This window comes from Protopterus annectens, chromosome 6.part1 (assembly GCF_019279795.1).
Source record: "Protopterus annectens isolate FY-2018-M chromosome 6.part1, PAN1.0, whole genome shotgun sequence".
NCBI lineage: Eukaryota > Metazoa > Chordata > Ceratodontiformes > Protopteridae > Protopterus > Protopterus annectens.
The window spans coordinates 379,263,392-379,285,008 of record NC_056738.1 but is presented as its reverse complement, the minus strand read 5'-3'; the positions used below and the strand labels follow the sequence as shown (position 1 = coordinate 379,285,008).

Sequence of the window (21,617 nt, the reverse complement as noted above, 5' to 3'; positions counted from 1 at the left end):
CATTTTTCAGTAACTATTTATCCACAAAAGAAGAGGGTGAAAACCCACTTCCTGTGTTATCAGGCTCTCTGGAATTGCTGTTTAACTGTAGCCTCCAAATAGACTTCATGCCTCATGAATGGAGAACAGCAACAGTCATCCCTCTGCATAAAGGAAGGCCATCTACAGACCATGGAAGCTACAGACGTATAAATTTCACTAGTCTTGTATGTAAAACCATGGAAAGAATGATCATGCAAATAATCGGTAATGATGTAGGAAACCTCCAGACACTGGACCTAACCAAGTTTGGTTTCATCAAAGGCACGTCATGCCATCTCAACCTGCTGGATGAGGTTAGAGTGGTTCACACTCCATATCTTGACCTGGCCAAGGCATTTAACACAATTCCTCATTCGGGTATTGTTGGCAAACTTACGAAGTTAGGTACAAACTCTTATGTGGTTCACAGACAGGACCTAGGAAGTTAGAATTGAGGAGTCCACCTCAACTTTTACAAAGAGGACAGTGACAAGCAGAGTCCCTCAGGGATCAGTCCTGGGACTGCTCCTTTTTGGCATTTACTTCCCTGTAGTCAAGGCCAGTGTCAGTGGCCTCTGGCTTACAAAATTTGCTGCTGATTGCAAATTAGGCGCTGTCATTGAATTGCCCACCAGCACAAATGTTCTCCAGGAAAGGCTGACATAGACAAACAACTGGTGCCAGAACCATGGACTAAAACTAAATGCCAAGAAATACATAATAGTATCCTTCAGGAAGTCATCACCCCTGGTAGCTGTCATATTGACAGCACACTCCTAAGAGTCCCAGTAGTCAGGGACTGGGGGACCCACACAAACAGTAATGTAGCCTTTGACCATCATGTGTCTACAGTAGTGAGGAAATCATTTAATGTTGTGCAACTTACAAACAAAAGGTATGGCATCTAGGCCCAAAGAAGTCATTGTTCCACTGTATTTGGCATTCGTCAGGCCTGTCATTGAGTACAATGCCCCTTTGGTATGTACCTAACAAGTCATATCTAACAACTGGAACGCCCACAGAGGTTCCTCACTAAAAGAATACAGGGCGTAAGTAACCTATGCAGACCATCTTAACACCCTATCCCTGTATTCTGTCTCATAACAGGCTGTTGAGGGTAGATCTATGCATGGCGTACAAGGCATTGTCAGACCCCACTCTGACGGATCTCATGCATATCCACAAAACAAACAGCACCAGAATTACCCATTCTAAAGATGTAAACCTTGCCTGTGATATAAATAAGACCTGCTGGAGAGACTGGTATGTATTCCAGAGACTACTCCCTTCTTTGGAAAAGACTGCTCATCCATGTGAAGCAAAATTCCTCCTTAACTCAATTCAAGGGTAATTTGGAGAATTGGATGAGGAACAGGAAATTCATCACTGGTTTGGCACCTATGTCTCTAATGGACAAAAGCTAAAGTAAATGGTTTATCTCCAAGCCCCCTGCTTGTAAATAATTTCACCTCCCAAACCTCTTCTTACACTTACCAAGGGTACCAGAACTTGTCAGATGATTGGGGTGCATGGTTAGGCTTGAAAAGGCCTTTAATGGTCATTAGTCTAGTAGATACCTAGGGAACTATGAACACCACAATGAATGGTTTTATCACCAGGCATGTGCTGGGAAAGGGGGTGAATGTGATCACTCGCACCTGTTGCCCAGGCTAACCATCAGTAGTGGTACTTTACCCAGGATTCCTGGTATGATTCATAGAACGTGTTACTTCCCTCAGAAGTAAATGTGGGCAAACTAGTTGGGCATAACTGAGGCACACCATCACCAATGAATGTTGAGCAAAGATGTATTTCTGGATTTGGCCCACCAGAAATGAACCTTTTTGCATCACTAGGTTTGTTTCTTCTCTTTTTTTTTTTTTTTTGTTTTACAGTCCCTCTTATGTTTAGAGTAATGTAGAAGGTAAAGGAGAACAGGTTAAAACTGTTACACATCTCCATTTTGGCAGAGACAGCACTAGTCCTCCCTTCTATCAAGTATGTTAAGGACAGAGCCTGTTGTACTGCCTCAGCATGTAGACATCTTGACCCAAAAGAAGAGTCTCTCCTATAACCACCCCTGAAGACCCTAAGGCTTAAGCACATTTTCTTTCTTTGGTGAGGCTAGGAAACCAAGTAAAATAAAATCATACCTAGTAAAATGGAAACTGTTCTCTCATTCTTACCAGAAAAAGCTGGAACCCTAACCAGGCTTCAGTGTCCTTGATCTTTAAATAGCTGGTAGACCTTTACAAATCAGGATTGTCATATGCCTCCATATAAGTACGTCTGTAGTTTCAGCCTGTCTGCCTCTCTATTCCCTCTCACCAGAAAAGCAATTCCTTAAGAGTCTTCTATCTGAGACCATCCAAAAAGGTAATCTATCCACCCCTGGGCTTCAGTTGTGTTAGAGAAGTTAAGTTTGCCACATTTTGCACATTTTGAGTCAGCTTCTGGATTTCCCTTTAGACATTCAACCTGGAAAACTGTACTTCTAATGGCCATTACATCTGGCAGAAGTGTATTAGAACTGCAAGCCCTTTTTCATTTTCTGCAAGGACAGGTAACATTCTAGCCCACAACTAATCCCAATTGCATGCTCAAAGTGGGGACAAAGGTATTTTCTAAGTCAGTGTATTAACTCATTCAGTCCTGTGCAGCAGGGTGCTAATTAAGCTGCCTGCATTTTATCCTTCCCACAGAACAAGGAGGAAAGAATCTTGCACATCCTGGATGTGCATAGTAACTGAGATTTTACCTTGAAAGAACTAAAGAAAAAGGAAATCAGGCCAGTTATTTGTAGCCTTTGCCAAAGGGTTCGGTTGGGATATATATATATATATATATATATATATATATATATATATATAAAAATATATATATATATATATATATATATATATATGTACATATATACATACATATATATATATATATATATATATATATATATATATACATATATATATATATATATATATATATATATATATATATATATATATATACATATACATATATACACACACACACACACACACACACCACATGGCTGGCTGCTCACTGCATCTCCTTTTGTTACTCTATGGCATGACCGTTCCTTGGTATCTGAGAGTCCACTACACAAGAATCATGGCCTTTCTTTGAGAAGTCAACATCAAGGCATTCTTAGCTACCTGGTCATCTATCCACACCTTTTCCAAGCAATATAACTTTGATGTCACCTCTAGATCAGGATTTGTCATGACCATACTACAAGATGTTCTCAGAACCAGTTACTCACAGGTCCATAAGCTCTGGGAATTTTCATTACTGCTGCAGCAGTGAACAGTATTATGAAGATAGCATGGTTGTGTTAGGAGCCTAACGTAATCACAACTGTTTGAGTGTACTCACCAATGGCAGTAATCTTTCCCTTCCTCCGCCCTTGTATTTCCTTTCCTGTAGCCATCCTGGTGTTGGGGTGGTTGCCCAGGCACTTATCCTCTAAACCTCCATTTTACCTCTGCAGTGTGCCCCACTCCTTAAGGTTGACCTAGTATCATGAGAGAAAGGTTTGGGGACCCAACTGGTTGGGGTGCTTTTCTTGTGGACTTAAGTCACCTAGCCAGTTTGTGTTCTCATCTCAGCCAAACCCCCTGACAAGGACTAGAAAGATCAGAAGATGGCATGGACTGTCATACTTGTACCACAAAGTACTGTTGCCCAGCTGGGAGGATGTCTTTCCATCCTAGAGGAAGGAAGAAAAGCTCTGGATTCGTCGGGCCTCTGCCAGAAGTCCCAAGTGTTATCACTACTGCAACAGTAAGTGCACTCCAGTAAGTTCCTAACAGTGCTGTAAATTGAACTTCTTGTGCTGTAACCAGCAGTACCATTACGTGGAGTATTTGTTAGTATCTAGTCAAAGACCAAACTCAATGTGGCTTTGGAGTTTGATTTTTGTAATTCAGATTTTCTTTCCAAATCATTCAGGCTGAGGACAGCATTATTTTCACATGATTTATGTAGGTAGTGCTCCTGTTTGCATGGAACCACATACTTTGCAACTAGTCCATAGGTTGTTCTTTCTTCAGAACTGGAGAATTGAAAGGAGAAAGAATAGCACTGAGCTATTTCTATGAAAGTATTTAGCCTCCTGCATTTCATTTTATTGTCCAAAGAACAGTCCAGTGAGGCAGTGGCAGTTCTTACATCCATAGATGATGTTTGTGCTTGCATCATCCTGGTTCTCCAATAATCCCTTCATAAAATATTAAAAGGGATTATGCATTTTCCTCAAGGAACATTAGTTGCCAGAACTTTAGTCTTTGCAGCACTCGCAAGGCATGTCTGGCTGTAAGATATTAAGATATTATAGGGTCATAGTTTCATAGAAGGTTACTAGGCTAATGGCCATAGAGCCGTTACAAGCCTAGCCATATTTATACCGAGTTGTCCAGTTGGTGGTTAGGTGAGTTAAGTTCGCAGAGATAAAGTTATATGATAGTTAATAATGACTTCCTGTGTCCAGGAGAAACATGGGCACCACCCCAGGAGTGAATTTGCTGTACACATCCAGTGATCTAGGTTATGTTTGTAGAGGGTCTGGGAGGAGGGGCTCTGTTTCACGTGAACTGGAAACTTATTCCAGAGGAGTGGCAGTGTACATGATGTAATTAACTGTAGCAGTAAATCTTTGAATAGTGTTCTTGCATTGTGTGGTTTCTACTTTCTATTCCTTTTGAATCATTTGCTTGAGATTTTGATTACTTTATAACTGGAGGAACTTGGTGTTGTCATGCAAGTTAGAAAATGTGTGACAGGGAAGTAAAACTGTTGTCTTCTCTCAGGTTTATTTTCCTTTTTACATACCAAAACTGACACTGGCTAGAGGTACGGTGTGGTCTGTTATGAATGTGACTAAGCCAGTTTCTACTGACAAGTGTCACTATTCTGTACTTTTATGTTTGCTTCAAGGATGCATCTCAAAGGGAGGCTGTCATTTTGCTACAGTGTTTATAACATTTTTATTCTGTACATCAGGGGTGTCCAACCTTTTGGCTTGCCAGGGCCACATTGAGTGAACAGAAATTGTCTTGGGCCGCATATAAAATATATCATATAGTTAACTCTTTTGCTGCCGCGGGAGACCAAAGTCGACCTCCTGGCTATACTGTAGGTACATTTGAGCAATAAATAAATGTAATAAATGCCTAATATTTGCCTTAAAATTCTAATTCTCATTCTAATTCTTTAACAGTTAACTCTAACATCTTAGTTAATATATATATATATATATTTACAAATAAACAGATATTTACTGCAGCACTAGCATTTCTCACTGGGAAAAACACTCCAGCAGTCCAACTACATAAAATGTCAACATTAGCTGTCCTACAATACTATAATCCACAAAAATAAGCCAACAAATTTGCAATAAAGTAAAGAATTCACATTACTGACTTAATAAAACAATGCAGAATAAGCTACAAGAGGGTCTCACCCAAGCAAATAACTGGTACCAGAAACATGGCCTCAAGCTAAATGCCAAAAAATGAATCATCATCCATCCCCTTTGAGGAGAGTGGTGTCCCCTCAAATTATCACATTAATAACAATTCTGTAAGCACGCAATCGGTCATGAGGTGCTTCGGCACCCAGGTTGATAGAAATCTGACTTTTGACCACCATGTTGTCTCTGTTGTATGGAAAGCTTTTTACCATGGCCCCACTTCATTAGTAAGGGTATCTCATCCAGGGATAAGGAGGTCATAACATCCCTGTATTCTTCCCTTACAAGAGCCATTATTGAGTACAGTGCCCCTTTTGGCATGTGCCTCAGCAAAACACCTTGCCAAAAGAAAGACTACAACCATTTCTGACAAAAAGGTCAAAGGACTAAGTTCACTTAGTTACCCAAACAGACTAAAAATCTTCTTGCTTTCCTCTCTCTCTCACTGGCCCCTGTAGATTTCATTATTGACTTGCTTTCCAGGCTAAGAAAGATCCTGCCTTAAGAGACTTCCTCTACTTCAGAAATACTGGTTATATTTAAAACGCTCGGCCTTCACTGCAACATAAACAAGCCACTTTGTATGGACAGCTTCTTGACACAAAAACCTTCAACAGCTGTAAAAAGCTCCTCTCATCATCAAACAATGTAGTTCAGCAACACGAAAAGTGGATGGCTGGATGGATAGCCATGAATGTACTCGAGTAAGTAGCATAGCCTTCATAAAACCAGATGGAAAATCCACATACTAACCTTTCCTAGCTGGATGGCTAAGATCTAATATTGGTTACTCAAGTCTACTTGCCCAAGAAGAGGGGCCTATTTAATGAAAAATTCCATTTGCAAAAATATATTCAGTATACATATTAAATATCTCTCTCTTTTACACACACACACACACACACACACACACACACACACACACACACACACAAGGAGCCTCTACTTGTAAAATAGGCAACCTCAGTAATCACATGACACACTCAATGAATGAAATTGTATGGAAGTCAAAATATCTGAAAAAAAATCATAACCGAGACGTATTCATCCATACAATTTCCCACCACCAAAAGGACCATCAATAAATCAACAAACAACTGCTCAGCAGAAAGTAAATCAATAAGAAGTCCATAAACTCTCTAAGATCATACTACATACTGGAGTAAACGTATAACTTCCCTCCAATCTAAATCCATTTGACATTCAGACATTTTAATTTGTGTAGAAGTTATTCACAGACTGACAGTTTACTGCGCTGTAATGCTGACCGCTTATGACAAAAAAAAAAGTCGCAGAATTTAATAGCTCAAAGTGCAAAGATGATTATTTTTTTATTTATTATGTATTTATTTATTTATTTTTGGAAAACATTTTTAAAACTGTTAAATTGATTGTACACCCACAAACACAGAAAAGTTATTGTGATAAGTAAACAGACTGCTGCAGGAAATCAGTCACATTGGCACTCTGTGCTTACATCCAAACCACTGAAGCATACCTGTCAATTCCAAAAGAATTAAAGTAGGAAAAAATAAAAATTAAAGTAGTAAAATAAGGTTATTTGCAAGGTTACATGGCAGTTTATGTTGGAAAAAAGCAGAGATATTAAAAAGGCTCCGTTTCTCATAATTATGCTGAAAAGTCTTCCAAGGTAAATACAACCTTCTGATTTAGTATGGAACCATACCTCTCGACCTTAGAGCAAGAAATCTGGACACAGCAAACAATACAAGTGGGACACAGGCCCAAAAATAGTTATGCATCACAGACACCATTGAAACAACTGTAGCTGCATTTTACATCACTTACAATGTTTCTATCTCATCATTGTCAGTTAAGCATTATATGGCTCATTCAATCCTGCCTTCTTTTGCAACAAAGAAAACCATGCTTTGAAATGACAAATGCATTAAAAATAAATAAAACACATTGCATCCACATCCTTTAACTTCCTACCTGCAAACAACCACAGAGCTTTCACTGACACTAGGGCTGCTGATTTCCCCAGAATGACAGCTCTCCGTAATTAAGTCGAGTGGTGTACAATCACCCAGGATCTGGACTACCTGAAATAAATTAAATTATGGCCTGTAAATTACAAGTGCACTTTGTTTAATTAAACTATATTTCAAAGCCCACTTACTGTATTTTTTCATTAACATCCCAATATCCATTTCCAGGTCATTTTACAAAACATTGGCAGTGGTAGACTTGGCATCCTTCAGAACCCCACATGCCCACACTTATACTGCTAGCATTGTCCATTAAATGTAAATATCCATCCACTGTAAATAGCAAGAAGCTATGTCTTAAAAAATCTACTTTTGGCATGCCTAATACCCAAGTATTAGGTTTGGAAACAAACAAACTTTCTCCACATTCCGCAAGTCTCTGTCTTTAATAATCATCTACTGTTGTAGCACTCCCAACACATAAGCGCACACACAGGTTCATAGGTAGGTACTAGGCTATTGGCCCTAGGGCCTATATAAGCCTAGCCAAAAAGGTACCCTGGCTTTCGCCACCCAATAAAATTATTTTCCTGTGCCCCTGTCGTGCAGAGCCACAGAAGTGATCCCCGGCGTGAATTTCCTATTTTCCCTCCAATCATCAAGATTTTTCTTGAAGAGTGCTAATGAGGAGCTCTGTTTGACATAGATAGGTAGTCTGTTCCAGAGTATGAGAAGTCTTTGGGACAAGAATCTATCCCTCCAGCATGTTCTGTTTATTGTGGTGACAAGGTTTAGGTCCCTACAGTGTGTAGTTTGGAGGGATTGAGATTTCTTTTAAGTGGAGCATGTCCAACAGCTCTGGGTTTGACATAGCTTTGTATGTTAGGCAGAGATCGCCTCTGAGTAGGCGATATGCGACGGAGTAAAGCTGGAGTATTTTGAGATGGTCTGCATAGGGTATCTGTTTGAGGCCAGTAATCCTCTTTGTGAGGTATTTCTGTGGCCTTTCCAGTTGTTGTAGATGGGGGATATATAAAGGGCTTGTTGTGATTATTGTTTTGTCTGATGAAGTTTGCTTATGAAGTAATCGAAAGCGCTTACTTTACCTACAGCTGGTCTGGCATGTTTTTTTGGCTTTTTTTGGATTTCATTTGTTGTAGATGTCTTATGAGGTACATACCAAAAGGGGCACTGTACTCTATAATGGGTCTAATGAGTGATGAGTAGAGGGGGAACAATGACCTCTTCTGGATGGGAAACCTTTTGTGATGGTGTGCCACGTAGAAGGAGTTCTTGACCACTGTGGCAATGTGATTATCAAAGGAAAGACTACTGTCCACCTGTGTCCCAAGGTCTCTTATCACACTTTTGGTGTTAAGTAGACTACCACCTATGTGGTAGTTCATGGGTACAGAGTTTTTACCAAAGGGGATGACAATGCACTTTTTGGCATTGAGCTTCAGGCCATGGCTTTGACACCAGGTATCTGTCTCAGTGAGACCCTTTTGTAGGATGTCCATATCATTAAGAGTTTTGATTATGGCTCCCAGTTTGCAGTCAGCTGCAAACTTCATTAGCCAAAGACCTTCTGTGTTAGCCTGTACTTCAGAGAAGTATATGCCAAACAGGAGAGGACCCAGGACTGAACCGTGTGATACTCCACTTGTCACTGGTCTGAAGTTGGATTTGGAGTCTGCTACTTTCACAGTGTGGGTTCTGTCCATGAGCCATTTGGCAACACATCTTGTGACATAGGGATTTATACCTAGTTTAGTGAGTTTATCTATAATTCCAGAGTGGGGGATGGTATCGAAAGCCTTGGCGAGATCTAGATAGGCTGTGTGAACCACCTTACCCTCATCTATGGCTTTGGTGACTGCTTCAAAGAAGTCTATCAGGTTTAGGAGACATGGTATGCCTTTTACAAACCCAAACTGGATGGGGTCCAGAGTGTGGACATTACCAATGTTTTTGTTTGAGTTCCATGATACGTTCCATGGCCTTGCAGACCAGGCTCGTCAGGCTAGGCTAATGGGCCGGTAGTTGTTACTCCCCCTTTGTGGAGAGGGATAACCATTGCGGTGCACCATTCAGTAGACACAAAGCCTGAGGTGAGGCTATGATTAAACATGGTACTTAGGTGGGGTGCCAGTTTGTTCTGTAGTTCGTGTAGAATGCAGCCTGGGATATTGTCAGGTCCCATGGATACTGTGTTCTTGGCTTTGGAGAGTGTTTTTTTTTTACCTGTGCAGCTGTGATTACAGGAACTTTGCATTCTTCCGGTATAGAGATGGGCCCTCTAGGGGGTGAGAGGGGGGCAAAGTTATCACTGAACCTATCCGCCAGGATGTTGGCAATATCAGTTGGTTCTGTATATTTAGTGCCATTGTGCTATAACTCAGAGCAGATCTGAGTGTTTCCATTGAGATTCTTGACATAGCTATAGAATGCTTTGTAGCTGTCTTGAGAGTCCGTGGCAATTTTGTTTTCGTAATTAGCTTTAGAGGATTTTATGAGGGATCTCAGCGTCTTACTGAGGCTGACCAGGGAGCTCCTCCAGTCATGGGATTTTACTCCTTTTTGCAACAGTTTCTTTCTTCTTTTGTAGAGTTTGTTTATGGCAGAGGGCCACCAGATTGGCTTCCTTTTTTTGGAGGATAGCATCTTGGTTCTGTTAGGGATAGCACGATCCATGCACTCATGTAAGTGCTTATAAAGTACATTTGTGTAAGATTCAGCAGTCGTAACTCTATTCTTCGTCTGCATGGGTGTCATGAAGTTTGCCACCTCTGTCTTAAGAAGTGTGAAGTTGGCTTTGGAGAAGTTTTTTACAGTGGTTTCCCTAATGAGGGGTGGGGGCGGGATGTGGATATCTAGGATGATTAGCTTGTGGTTGGATCTGACCAACGAGGAATTGACCTCTGGTGTGGAACACCTGTCACCCAAGTTGGTAATGACCAGGTCTTGGATATTGCTGCCCCTGGTGGGGGTGTGAACAAGTTGATCTAAGGCGTTGGAATTTATGAATTCCAGAAAACGTTGAGCAAAAGAGTTGGTACATGAGTAGTTTTCCCAGTTAATGGAGGGGTAGTTGAAATCGCCCATTATTAGGGTGTTGGGTTGTACCCTAATATTTTTCAGTGTATCAGGAAATGAGGAGTAGGAGTCCTGGGGCATGGTGAGGGGTCTTTAGCAAGCTACAATTTGGATTGTGGTCTTGCCCCAGAGTTAGTTGCACTTGGATAATCTCGGATGCATTATGCTGTGCAACTAGCCTGGAGGTGTGGATATCCTTAATGAATATGGACACGCCTCCTCCTTTAGTGCTTCAGTCCAGGTTAGGTGGGCAAAAGGTGTGGTATGAATTATAGCCTGGTAATGCAGGGGTGCTCGCTAGAGCTTTGAACCGGGTCTCTGTCACGGGTCTATTTCACCCTGTCAAAGGGCGACAATATCAAAGCTGATATTGTCGGCACCAAAATGTCTAAAGCGAAAGTCATTGCGCGTATAAACGGAAATCTCCATAAGGGGAGATTTCCATTTACTGCAATGTAGTGCGATCTCGGAGTTGGTATATTTAAGTAGCGGAGGGTGTTGGGGGTACAGGGGGGCTTGCCTCCCTGCATAGAGCAATTTGTGTTGTGTTTGGGTGTTTTTTTGTTTGTTTTTTTTTTTGTGTGCATTCGATGTTCGGGAATTTCAACATTTTCATGTCGATTATTACACTGTCGACAGTTTGAGTTTTCAACAGCGTAATATCGACGCCTCTGTCACTGCACAGATGTCAATGTTCTCCATTTTAAGGAGTTCCTCGACTGAGTGCATTTTGAGGTTTAGACTTCTAGCATTGAGTAGCATTATCCTCAGATGTTGCTTGCTTGTATTTGTTACGGTGGTGAATTCATCATTTGAACCTTGCCTAAAAAAGGCAATATGGGGTGGCAAGAGCCTTAACCAGTATCCGGAATCCCAAGGGCGACAGGTGCAGGCCATCTCTGGCAAAGCATCTTGGTCTGTTGATCATGTCATCCCAGGCAGACAAATACTGGATCCCCTTATAATGACACCAGAGGCTTAGCCAATTGTTGAAGTCAATCATTTTGTCCTTGTACTGTGGTATCATTCTGGGTGATGGCAGGATGCTAGGGTCATACCTGCCTGGGCTACAAGATCAGAGAGCTCCTCCATGTCACTTTCCATGTAGTCCAGGGAAGTACGTCTCAGGTCATTCACACCAACATGGACAGTGACAGACAGAGTCATATTTGTACTTCTTGTGGAGTGACCTGAGTGCATGCGTTATGTGGTGGATCCTGGCACCCGACAAGCAGCTGACAGTGACTTTCTCCTTGTTTAGCCTGGTGAGTGGAACATCAGTGTGCTTGACTATCGAGTCACCTAGTGTTGTCATACGTTGTTATGCCTTATGGGCTGTGGTTGAGTGGCACACTGAGTGTGTGGGCTGTGTCTCATTTCGGTTGTGTTGGGGGTTGGAGTTTGCTTGCGTTTCTGCTTTGGAGGTCCCTGTTGCTTGGGCAGGTTTTTATTGAGAGCCTCTGTGAATGTAGGTGTGTGTTTTGCTTTTCTATGTGTGTGTTTTGGTGGTGTAGATTTTGAGGGACTATGTGATGAGTGTGGTGTTGTGCAAGTGTTTACCTTCTCCTCTTGACTGTCTGTTCCAGTCTTGGATCTAGAGAGCTTTGCTTCCAGTTTGGCTGTATAAGTGCATCTCTCACAGGTTGTAGTGTTGGGCCGTAGGAGGAGAGGGTTGTCTGTGTACATAAGGCAATTGCTGCATTGCCCCAAGATGCCCAGATTCATCAGGTAGACAGGAGAAAACACCGGGAGCTGACCCTTAATGACATTGTGCCCACCTGATTTGCCAGTATTGATGATCCACCAAAGCTATGCTTACTGTTGTTCAATCTACCACTGCTTAGAACCCACCAATTGCAAAACAGTACTGGGTGTTTTTTTTGTCAGAAAAAACAATACAACTTTATATACTACAGTCCCACATAGTCAGTCTACTACTGACCCATTAACCCTAGGCTGCTGTCTCATTCTTACTCCCTAGAACTGCACTACCTTGGATGACTACTTTTATTTCCTAGGTAAAAATCCAGATATTCTTCAAAAATCCATACAGTTGAGGTATGATTTCATATTCAATACAACACTCTTCCTGTCAGGAAAGCCACAATTTAATGAAAGTGTACTTCTAATGTACGATATATTTGTGAGCTAACTTGTCTGTGTTCAGTAGGTAGACTGATCGTCGTTAGCCTCTTTGTGCATGTGTCTGTCTCTCTCTCATGCACACATACATACACACACACACACACACACACACACACACACACACACACACACCACTTCTTCTTTCATGCACGCAAACATTCTGCTTTCATGCATGCACTAACTCACTCACTCCATACTTGCCTATTAACACTGATAAGTGCTGTCCCTTTCAAAGGCAACAGCGGCAAATACATACACTAGTCCCTCTTCAGCAAGAACATACACGCAATGATTCTTTTGTACAAAATAATGACGTAAACACACTGACCCTTCTTTGGTGCAAAAAAATCAAAACTACAAGGGTGCTTTGGCACATGCAGACACCGATGTTAGAGTTACATGTCAAGGGAGTGAAAAACAAAACAAAAAGTGTTTTGGGGCATGCGTACATCGATGTTGCAGTTAGAGGTCGAGGGCCGCATGGAAGAGCTCCGAGGGCCGTAGGTTGGACATGTCTGCTCTACATTATGTAATGTGCAGATGTTCAACATTTCACCTACTGAGTGAAACATTTAACTTCTACAAATAGAGCTAGGTGATGTCAGATCCAACAGCCAGATAATATAATTTAGTTATAGGTTGGTAGTTGAATGAAGTAAGCTATTAGATTGTCATATATGTTAGTGGTGTGCCATTATTTAATATTGCTCCAGACTCCTCTATGAGCAAACAGGTCTGGAAATGGTAGTGGCAAGTTTGTTGTTGTTTGTCTTTGTTTTTCCCGGTTAGGGGTCTCCACAGCAGAACTCCGGTCCGCTAATGATTGGCAGTGGATTTTCATGAACGCCGAGGTGCCAGCTCGACATCCAGCCTTCAAAGAAGGCATGGCCATTTACGCATGTCTTTCGAACGCCACCCATGAAGCATTTATACATTGTTTATATATATATATATATATATATATATATATATATATATATGTCAGTAACAGAAAATTTGCAAATTTATACTTTATTTTTGTACCCTTTCTGCCTGTATAAAATAGTACTCTACAGCTTTTCGTGTACAGCTTATTATAGTTGATGGTCACAATGGTTTCATTATATTGTACTGTTTTTTTTCTGAAGCAGATTCCATCTGGATATTTTTTTTTACTTTTTTCATACTGCCAAGGATATTTAGTGTGGGAGAATTTGATATTGCATAATGTCAGTATCATATAGCGTTTATGAAAGTGTCATTTGCTTTAAGAAAATTGTAAATTATACATCATTTTTGTTTTGTCCATTTTAATCTGGAGCAATTTGTGGAAGTTTGCTACTTTTGTTTCTGACAATGGGATGTGCTGCTGATTAAATTGCCATATGCTTGCAGAAGTGTTCTTCAGTGGTGGAATTATCCTTTTCTTCAGGGTATGGCAGCTTTGGAACATTTGTTTGGGGGGCGGTACACGGAATGCAATGCCTATATGAAGGGTCTGTGGTGTACCTTGCTGTTGCAGAAAATACCTTTTTTGCTTCTTTTACAATTTATAGTCATTTAAGTGATGATTCAGTGATTTGCTTATTTACTGAGACACACATTTGCCATTTTTTTTTAATTAAGTTGAGTTTTCAGAGTTATTATGTTGGCCATTGTTTTCTCATTGTGTTATTTTCCATAGGTGATCATTAGACTAACAACCCCAGGGGGTCTTTTTAGGACTAGCCATGTTTCTTGAAGTTTTGATATCGTAGGGTTATTTTAAGGGGTATGTGTAGGCTTGGGCATGGGTGGTCAAGCATTTGCAGGCTGCCTGTATCTGCTAGAGACATATGTGCCAGACCAAGGGTAAACTTATGATTTCCCATCCACTAGTCCAAGATATGCTTGAACTGGGTTAGGGCAGAACTTTGTTTCATGTGGATGGGAGCCTATTCAGGAGGGGGTACTCCCTGTGACACGTACCTGTTCCTTCAACATGTCCTATTAATGTTGCAGATGAGGTTTATGTCCCTGGATTGGGTAATTCTGATGCTATTTGTTTTGCAAATCTGCAGCAGGTCCATCAGAGCAGAATTAGGGGATGCTTTGTGGGTCAAGCATAGATCACCTTTTGGCAGTCTGTAGGAGACTGAGTACAGGGATAAGGCTTTGATGCAGTCCACATATGCTTTACCCCCTGTAATCTTTTTGTGAGGAACCCCTTTTCATTCTGGCATGGGTACTTGTATATTTTTTTATTTCTTTTGTTAGTGTATGTTGATACTTGTTACGTGGATTTCTATGTGGGTAGTATATAAACAGGATGTCTTTCTTTTTGATTGCTTTCCCTATGAACAGTTAATATATGCTGACTAGAAGTTTGAGTTAACATAGTAATGGGGAAATGTGAAACACCCCATTACAGTACACACAAAGGAAATTTCCTGTAATAATAACCACCCATCAAAAACAACCAGAGATTATTCTGGAAATAAGTGTATACTATTACAGGTAGAGTGTAAACAAAAACACTCTTTAGATAACTTCATACCAAGCATCTCAGAACCACTACACCGTAAAGACTTCCTTCAGAATTATATGCCAAACCCAGCAAAAACATCACTGCAGCAACCCAACATAACCCCCTGACCCAGTACCCTTCTTCAAAAGTACTAACACAAAACAAATCCTTAGTTTTTTACCTTATCGCAATAGACACCTTTGGGGCAGATGTCATGCTACTGTGGCTTCTAGCACTCTAAAGACCACCCTCCATATGTGTAACACTTGTACAACCTGTAGCTCACTCAAAACAGTGTGTCCACCCAATGGAAGATCACTACAATCCGACATATACTCAAAGTTCCAAAACCAAACAACACCACTGACGTCGTTTCAATATTCCCCAGAAATGACCTGCCTGCAGTTAACTGACTACATTAAAAATACATCATCTTAAACTCCACAACTATGTACCAGCAAGGAGACCTTACGGAGGTTCAGTTATAAGCTAATCCGTCTTGGCCAATTCCCATCACCGGAGGACTGAGTAACCTTATCTGCAAGGCCATGGAGTGAATTATCATGGACCTTATCAAAAAAGATATAGGTACTTCCAAACACTTCACCCTACTCTGTCAAGTTTGGATTTGTCAAAGGGAGATCATGTCTGTTAAACCTGGTGGACTTCTTCAAGACAGTCACAGAGGCCCTGGACAAGGGGAAATCTGTGTATACAGCCTACCTAGTCTTAGCCAAGGTGTTTGACACTGTCTCTCTCCGGCATAATTGAGAAAACTCACCCATCTAGGTATCAACCCTTATATCATTAGATGGGTCACTAACTGGCTCACTGATAGAACTCATATAGTCAAAATAGGGGAATTCACCTCCAACAGCAGACCTGTAACCAGTGGTGTTCTACAGGGATCAGTCCTGGGACCTCTATTGTTAGGAATGTATTTATCCGAAGTACATCCAAAAACTAAAGATGTGTGGCTGACAAAGTTTGCTGATGACTGAAAACTGGGAGCAGTCATAGAATCTCCAAATGATGTCAACATACTACAAGAGGGTCTTACACAAACAAATGATTGGTACAAAAGTCATGGCCTTAAACTAAATGCAAAAAATGTATCATCTTCCCTTTCAGAAAGAGCGTTGTTCACACTAACTACCACATCAATAGCAACACCTTAAGTATGCACTCAGTGGTGAGAGACCTGGGCACACAGACTGACCACAACCTTATCTTTGACCACCATGTCTCCACAGTGGTAAGGAAGGCAATCTATATTGCTCTTCTCATAAGTAAGAGCATTGCCTCCAGAAAAAAAGATGTTATAACCTCCCTGTACTCTTCCCTCATCAGGCAATAATTGAGTACAAAGCCCCTTTTGGCATGTACCTTCCAAACACCTGCAGCAGTTGGAGAAACCACAAAGGTTCCTCATAAGGAAAATTCAAGGTCTTCATCATCTGTCCTATGTGGATCGTCTGAAATCACAGTCAGTTTATTCTGTTTCATACAGACTACTCAGAGCCGATCTCTGCTTTGCATACAAGGCAATCTCTGACCCTGCTTTAATAAAAATGCCGCACATCCATAAGTCAAATTATACACTGGTTACTTGGGTTACTTGCACTAATGACCTTAATTAACCTAGTATGTGACATTAGTAGAATCTGCTGAAGAGTCATGTTTGTCTCCCAGAGGTTACCACACCTTTGGAACAGACTTCCACTTCATGTCAAACAGAGAACCTCATTGACCCTCTTCAAACACAATCTGGACTGTTGGATGGGTAACTGTAAATTCACCCTGGGGGTTTCACCTCTGTCTCTCTTGGACAGGGGTAATAGATGCTGATCGTGGAAATATGGGTAGAACTTGGCTAGGCTTTTAAGTGCCTTAGGGCCATTAGCCTGGTAAATTCCTATGAGCCTGTGATTACAAATATAGTAGCTTATTAAATGAGACATTCAGTTAATCACTGGCTGTTGTCAGATACTTGTATTAAACTGCATTTGGGGAAGTAACATTTTCCAGACTGTGACCAGCTACTTGGAATATCGCATACTAGTAGATATCAGGAAAGAAAACATAGAGGTATTTAAATCTAAACTGAAGTAGCACCTTATAAAGGAGTCTTCCAATGCATGCTTCATTGATAGATACACACACACAAAGGAATGTATTGTTCTAGATGAGATATTATACAGTGACTCTCCATTAATATTCCAAAACGTGCACGCTGATTAGCCAGCGTGCCTGTTGTAAATCCCACATTATACCAGCATTGGTATAAAGTCCTCAAAACATTTTTTTAAACAAATTAAAAAAAATAAAAAAGCGGAGCAACAGAGACTTTCTTTTCTTCGTTGCTTCTGTTTCAAAGCATTGATGTACTGGGTATGCGTGGGATGCAAGTCCCATACGCATGCTCAGTACATCAAAACAAGGAAGCAGTGTACCACAACCAGCAGAAGAACAGTAATGCACCATTATACAAAGACATTATTTAAGAAAAGTATTTTTTTTCTTAAATAATGTCATTGTATAATAGCAATAACCGACTCCGTCGTTGTGGTATATTGAAATTTCCCACGGTTGGCTTTATTTAATCACTCAAGCTTCACCTTCATGATTAAACCACACCAACCATGGGTAAATCTTCAGTATACCACACCACGTTGTCTGTTATTCCTTTAGTATCTCCTTGTTTCTGTGCTAAGAAAAATGCATCTAAACATAAACAAGTGTGTGATACAGAGGTATTTACAGTTGCAATGCATGTCTGTTACAGTAACTGTGTTTTTTTGATTCATAGGAATTGTATTGCCACAAGGGCGCATATATAGGTCAATGGATTTTAGCATTAGCCATACACGTTTCTTGACTTCTGTGTTTTGCATTGCCAGAAAGTGTCAGGTTGTGGCTGTAAAAGATCTGTCTTCCAGTCGACTTACCCGATTAACAAAATTAAATAAACACTTAGGCATATAGTTGGTCAAATTTATAAATTTCCAGCATCATGTCTTAGTAACAAAGTCAGAAATCAGCTTCCTACTATTCCATGCTTAAACATTTTCTTCATCCCAGACAGCAGGAAGACAGTAGCGAATGGAGTCCTACTGACTCAGCTAGGTTATGGACTACCTCTTATAGCAACAGCACCCAACAGAAACCTGTTCACCTTCTAGAATACCACAAACAACATATGTACGTTCATTACCCTCACTCCCACCAAAGAACATCACTGCTTTCTGATTCCTACCAGTGTATAACTGTGTTTCTATTAATTTACTGTTGATTTCTTTGCAATTTCCATTGATTAAACTCATAGCATTTTTGATTAGTGCTATGTTAATCTTCTCCCTTGTTATTATTTTTAGCTGAGTTTGAAAATGGTCCATTTGGATCAGCACTCTACCGCAGTCAGCAAAGAATAAATAAAATAAGATAACAATCAGCTGATCATTGGCCTCATAATGAAGCCTTTTTGAATACTTGCTTAGTTTTCTTGATGACCAATAAATGCATAAGTAATTAAATGTATAGGGGATTCTGGTAGATCAGTGAGAAACCAAGTTTGAGTTTCTTTTCCTGTGTCCCAATATATCAGCATGTTGCACTGTAGTTTAAAATGGTAGTGATACTATGTGTGGAAAACTCTACTACAAAAGTATAAATTTAATATTTAGCAGTGATGAAAGAATGACTGATGGGACAGAGTACTGAGGCATTTATCAGGTGAGCTGGAAGATGTGGGGATCTATCTGACCAAACAAAATGAAACAAAAATATATGTTGTAATAAAATGGATCAGCACTGTGCAAAGATCACTAATATACTTTGATCATTTTATATTAAACCAGGAAAAAGTCTGAGTTTTAAAGCAAGGCTTCTCTCTCTCTCGTATTGTGTAAAATGCACTTATGGGATACTATCCAGTGTCTGTTTTTTACTACGAGGTACCTCCTGTAGTTATTAGCTATTAGTTTCTTTAATGCAGTGAGATTGGGTTACTACTCTGTTCCTAAAATATTGTGCTGAAATTGACAACCAGCCTTTTTTTTGGAGGGGGGGATTGTTGGAATTAGAAAGTGTGAAAGAGTGAACAGCATGCAGAGTGCCTATTTTATTTCTGATTTTTCTCCATGGCTTGTTTATTTCAGGATGTGATTGAAGCAATAGCCGAGAGTGCATTCAAGACATCTCAATATCCTGTCATTCTGTCTTTTGAAAATCATGTTGACTCGTAAGTGAACCAAGTCCTGTTTTTAATGCAAAATTCTGACTTCAGTATGAATCATTTGTAGTTTATGTAACCATGTCCCATGTCTGCCATGTTAGAAGGAAAGAGAGTTTGAGGCAGCATCCTATATGTGCTTAGCAGAATACCACAATAAATAAACAGCTGCAGTTTTATCCAGTTTAGTTTTAGTGTTGACAGATAAAATCCTTCCCCTTTTGGAGCACTGCAGTGAATCCGAAAATAGGAATGAAAGGTCTTGGTGATAAGTGATGCTGTTTTCTTTTTTGTGGGGGGGGGGGTCCCTCATAGTTCACTGGCTTATTGGTTATGTATTGTTAGGTATAGTATATTGTCTTCATAACTCTCTCCAGAAATTGAGAAGAAAATAATCCAAGTCTTGGCTATTATTCGATTACACAGGGGAACTCTACCTTACAGAGGGAAGCTTGAATGCGGAGTATTGTTGCTGATGTTAAAAATATGTATAGAGTCTGGGCTTTACTTTTCAGAGTATTTTTTTCCGTATATAACTTTTTTGTATTGAATACCATGTTGGTACGTTTTATAAACACATGGCTTTGCAGTTCCTTAAATTATAATTTAAGATGCAAGATAAATGCACCGTGATAAGATGTGATCACATTTAAAGCATCATGTAAAGGGCTGAACTGAGGCACGCTGATCTGCAACAGTGCATGATTTATATTAGGAGTAGATAGTATTCCTTTGAGAATGCATAGTACACTGCACTGCTCCAGGGAGATAAAAAAGGCAAGCCAAAAACTGATTGCGCCCATTTAACAGGGTCTGTTTTAATGTATTATGAAAGTAAGCAAGAGGAAGTCTTGGTGTAGATATTAATGGCAAGTATATATGCAAACATTTGTCTGTTTTAGAGATGTATAAATATTTTATAGTACGAAAAGCTAAATGCTAAAATTTGAACAATGCACTGCTGAAGCAACCCCTTTTATTTCCTTTTTTGAGAAGATAACAATGTTTATACCAGATAACCGCCCCCTTGTGTGTATGTGTACACTTGATATTCCTGTGTCACATTCACAAATAGTTACAAGTGAAGGTCACTTTGTATGACTTTTTATGGTGGAATTCTCCATGTTGTGGGTGGACTGCATAAAAATGTTTATACCAGATAACCGCCCCCTTGTGTGTATGTACACTTGATATTCCTGTGTCACATTCACAAATAGTTACAAGTGAAGGTCACTTTGTATGACTTTTTATGGTGGAATTCTCCATGTTGTGAATGGACTGCAGTTTTAAAATCATGAAACCTCCCCTCTGACTGTTACAAAGGCATAAATGTAGGCCAACAAGAAGATACTTTAAAAATGATATACTTTTTGATTTGTAGATGGCTGAATATATTGATGGATAAAACATGATGGAGAAGAGAAAGTATAGTTTATAGGATAGCATCTGCATCGTGAAGGCAGTGTCTGTCTGATTAAGTAAAATTCCACAGTTTTACTATGGGAATTGGAAAAATGATGATAGTCTTTGATTACGTTTACGTCTATTAACTGGTACACAGACATAAGTAGCCACAGCCTTGGCAGCTGGTTTGTGTTTAATAGACTAATCAACAGTATTGATAGTGTTAAACCTTTAAGACAGGATGTAAGTAGTAAGTGACATTCGTGGTACTGAGCGTTTACTTTCATGTTTACACTTAATGTTGTTTGTGTTCAGTTCTAATTAATTTTGTAACTTGTTTGTGAATTCTTTGTAATGCATAATTTTGTAGCTGCTGTTTGCCTTCTGGTAATGCACCACTTCCATTTTTAGAATTGTAAACATTGATTTTATTGTTGTACTCCTCGGTGATTTTGTAGTTAGTGTAACTGTAATAATGTCCATCATATTTTTTGTTTTTAATATAAACTCTTATTATTACTCAAGATGTAGGCACACTTAAATTAATAGAATAGAAAACAAACTTTATTAACTTTCATTTTTATGCCTTGCACATTACATAAGTTCTTTCTTTTTAACAATCATTTATTACAACATTATATAAATTGCTTATTTTCTTCCCTTAAACATCAATCCTCCTCTTGAACATTATTCTGAATGTATTGTTCCCACAAATTTCACTTATTTCTATGTGATTTGCTCCTTCCCTTTTCCGTTCAGTATTTCTGTTACAGCTGATTTCAGTTTTGTTTT

At 39.8% G+C, this 21,617-nt stretch overlaps 1 protein-coding gene across 2 annotated transcripts in view; it reads left to right on the top strand.

Moving 5' to 3' along the window:
• The window catches only part of PLCB3 (phospholipase C beta 3), a 2,354,563-nt gene that overhangs the window by 1,565,179 nt on the left and 767,767 nt on the right, over window positions 1–21,617 (top strand). For both annotated transcript variants that reach the window (XM_044075790.1, XM_044075791.1), the window contains exon 12: window positions 19,348–19,430. In XM_044075790.1, coding sequence (XP_043931725.1) covers window positions 19,348–19,430 — 83 coding nt within the window. The remainder of the gene's footprint in view (window positions 1–19,347; window positions 19,431–21,617) is intronic.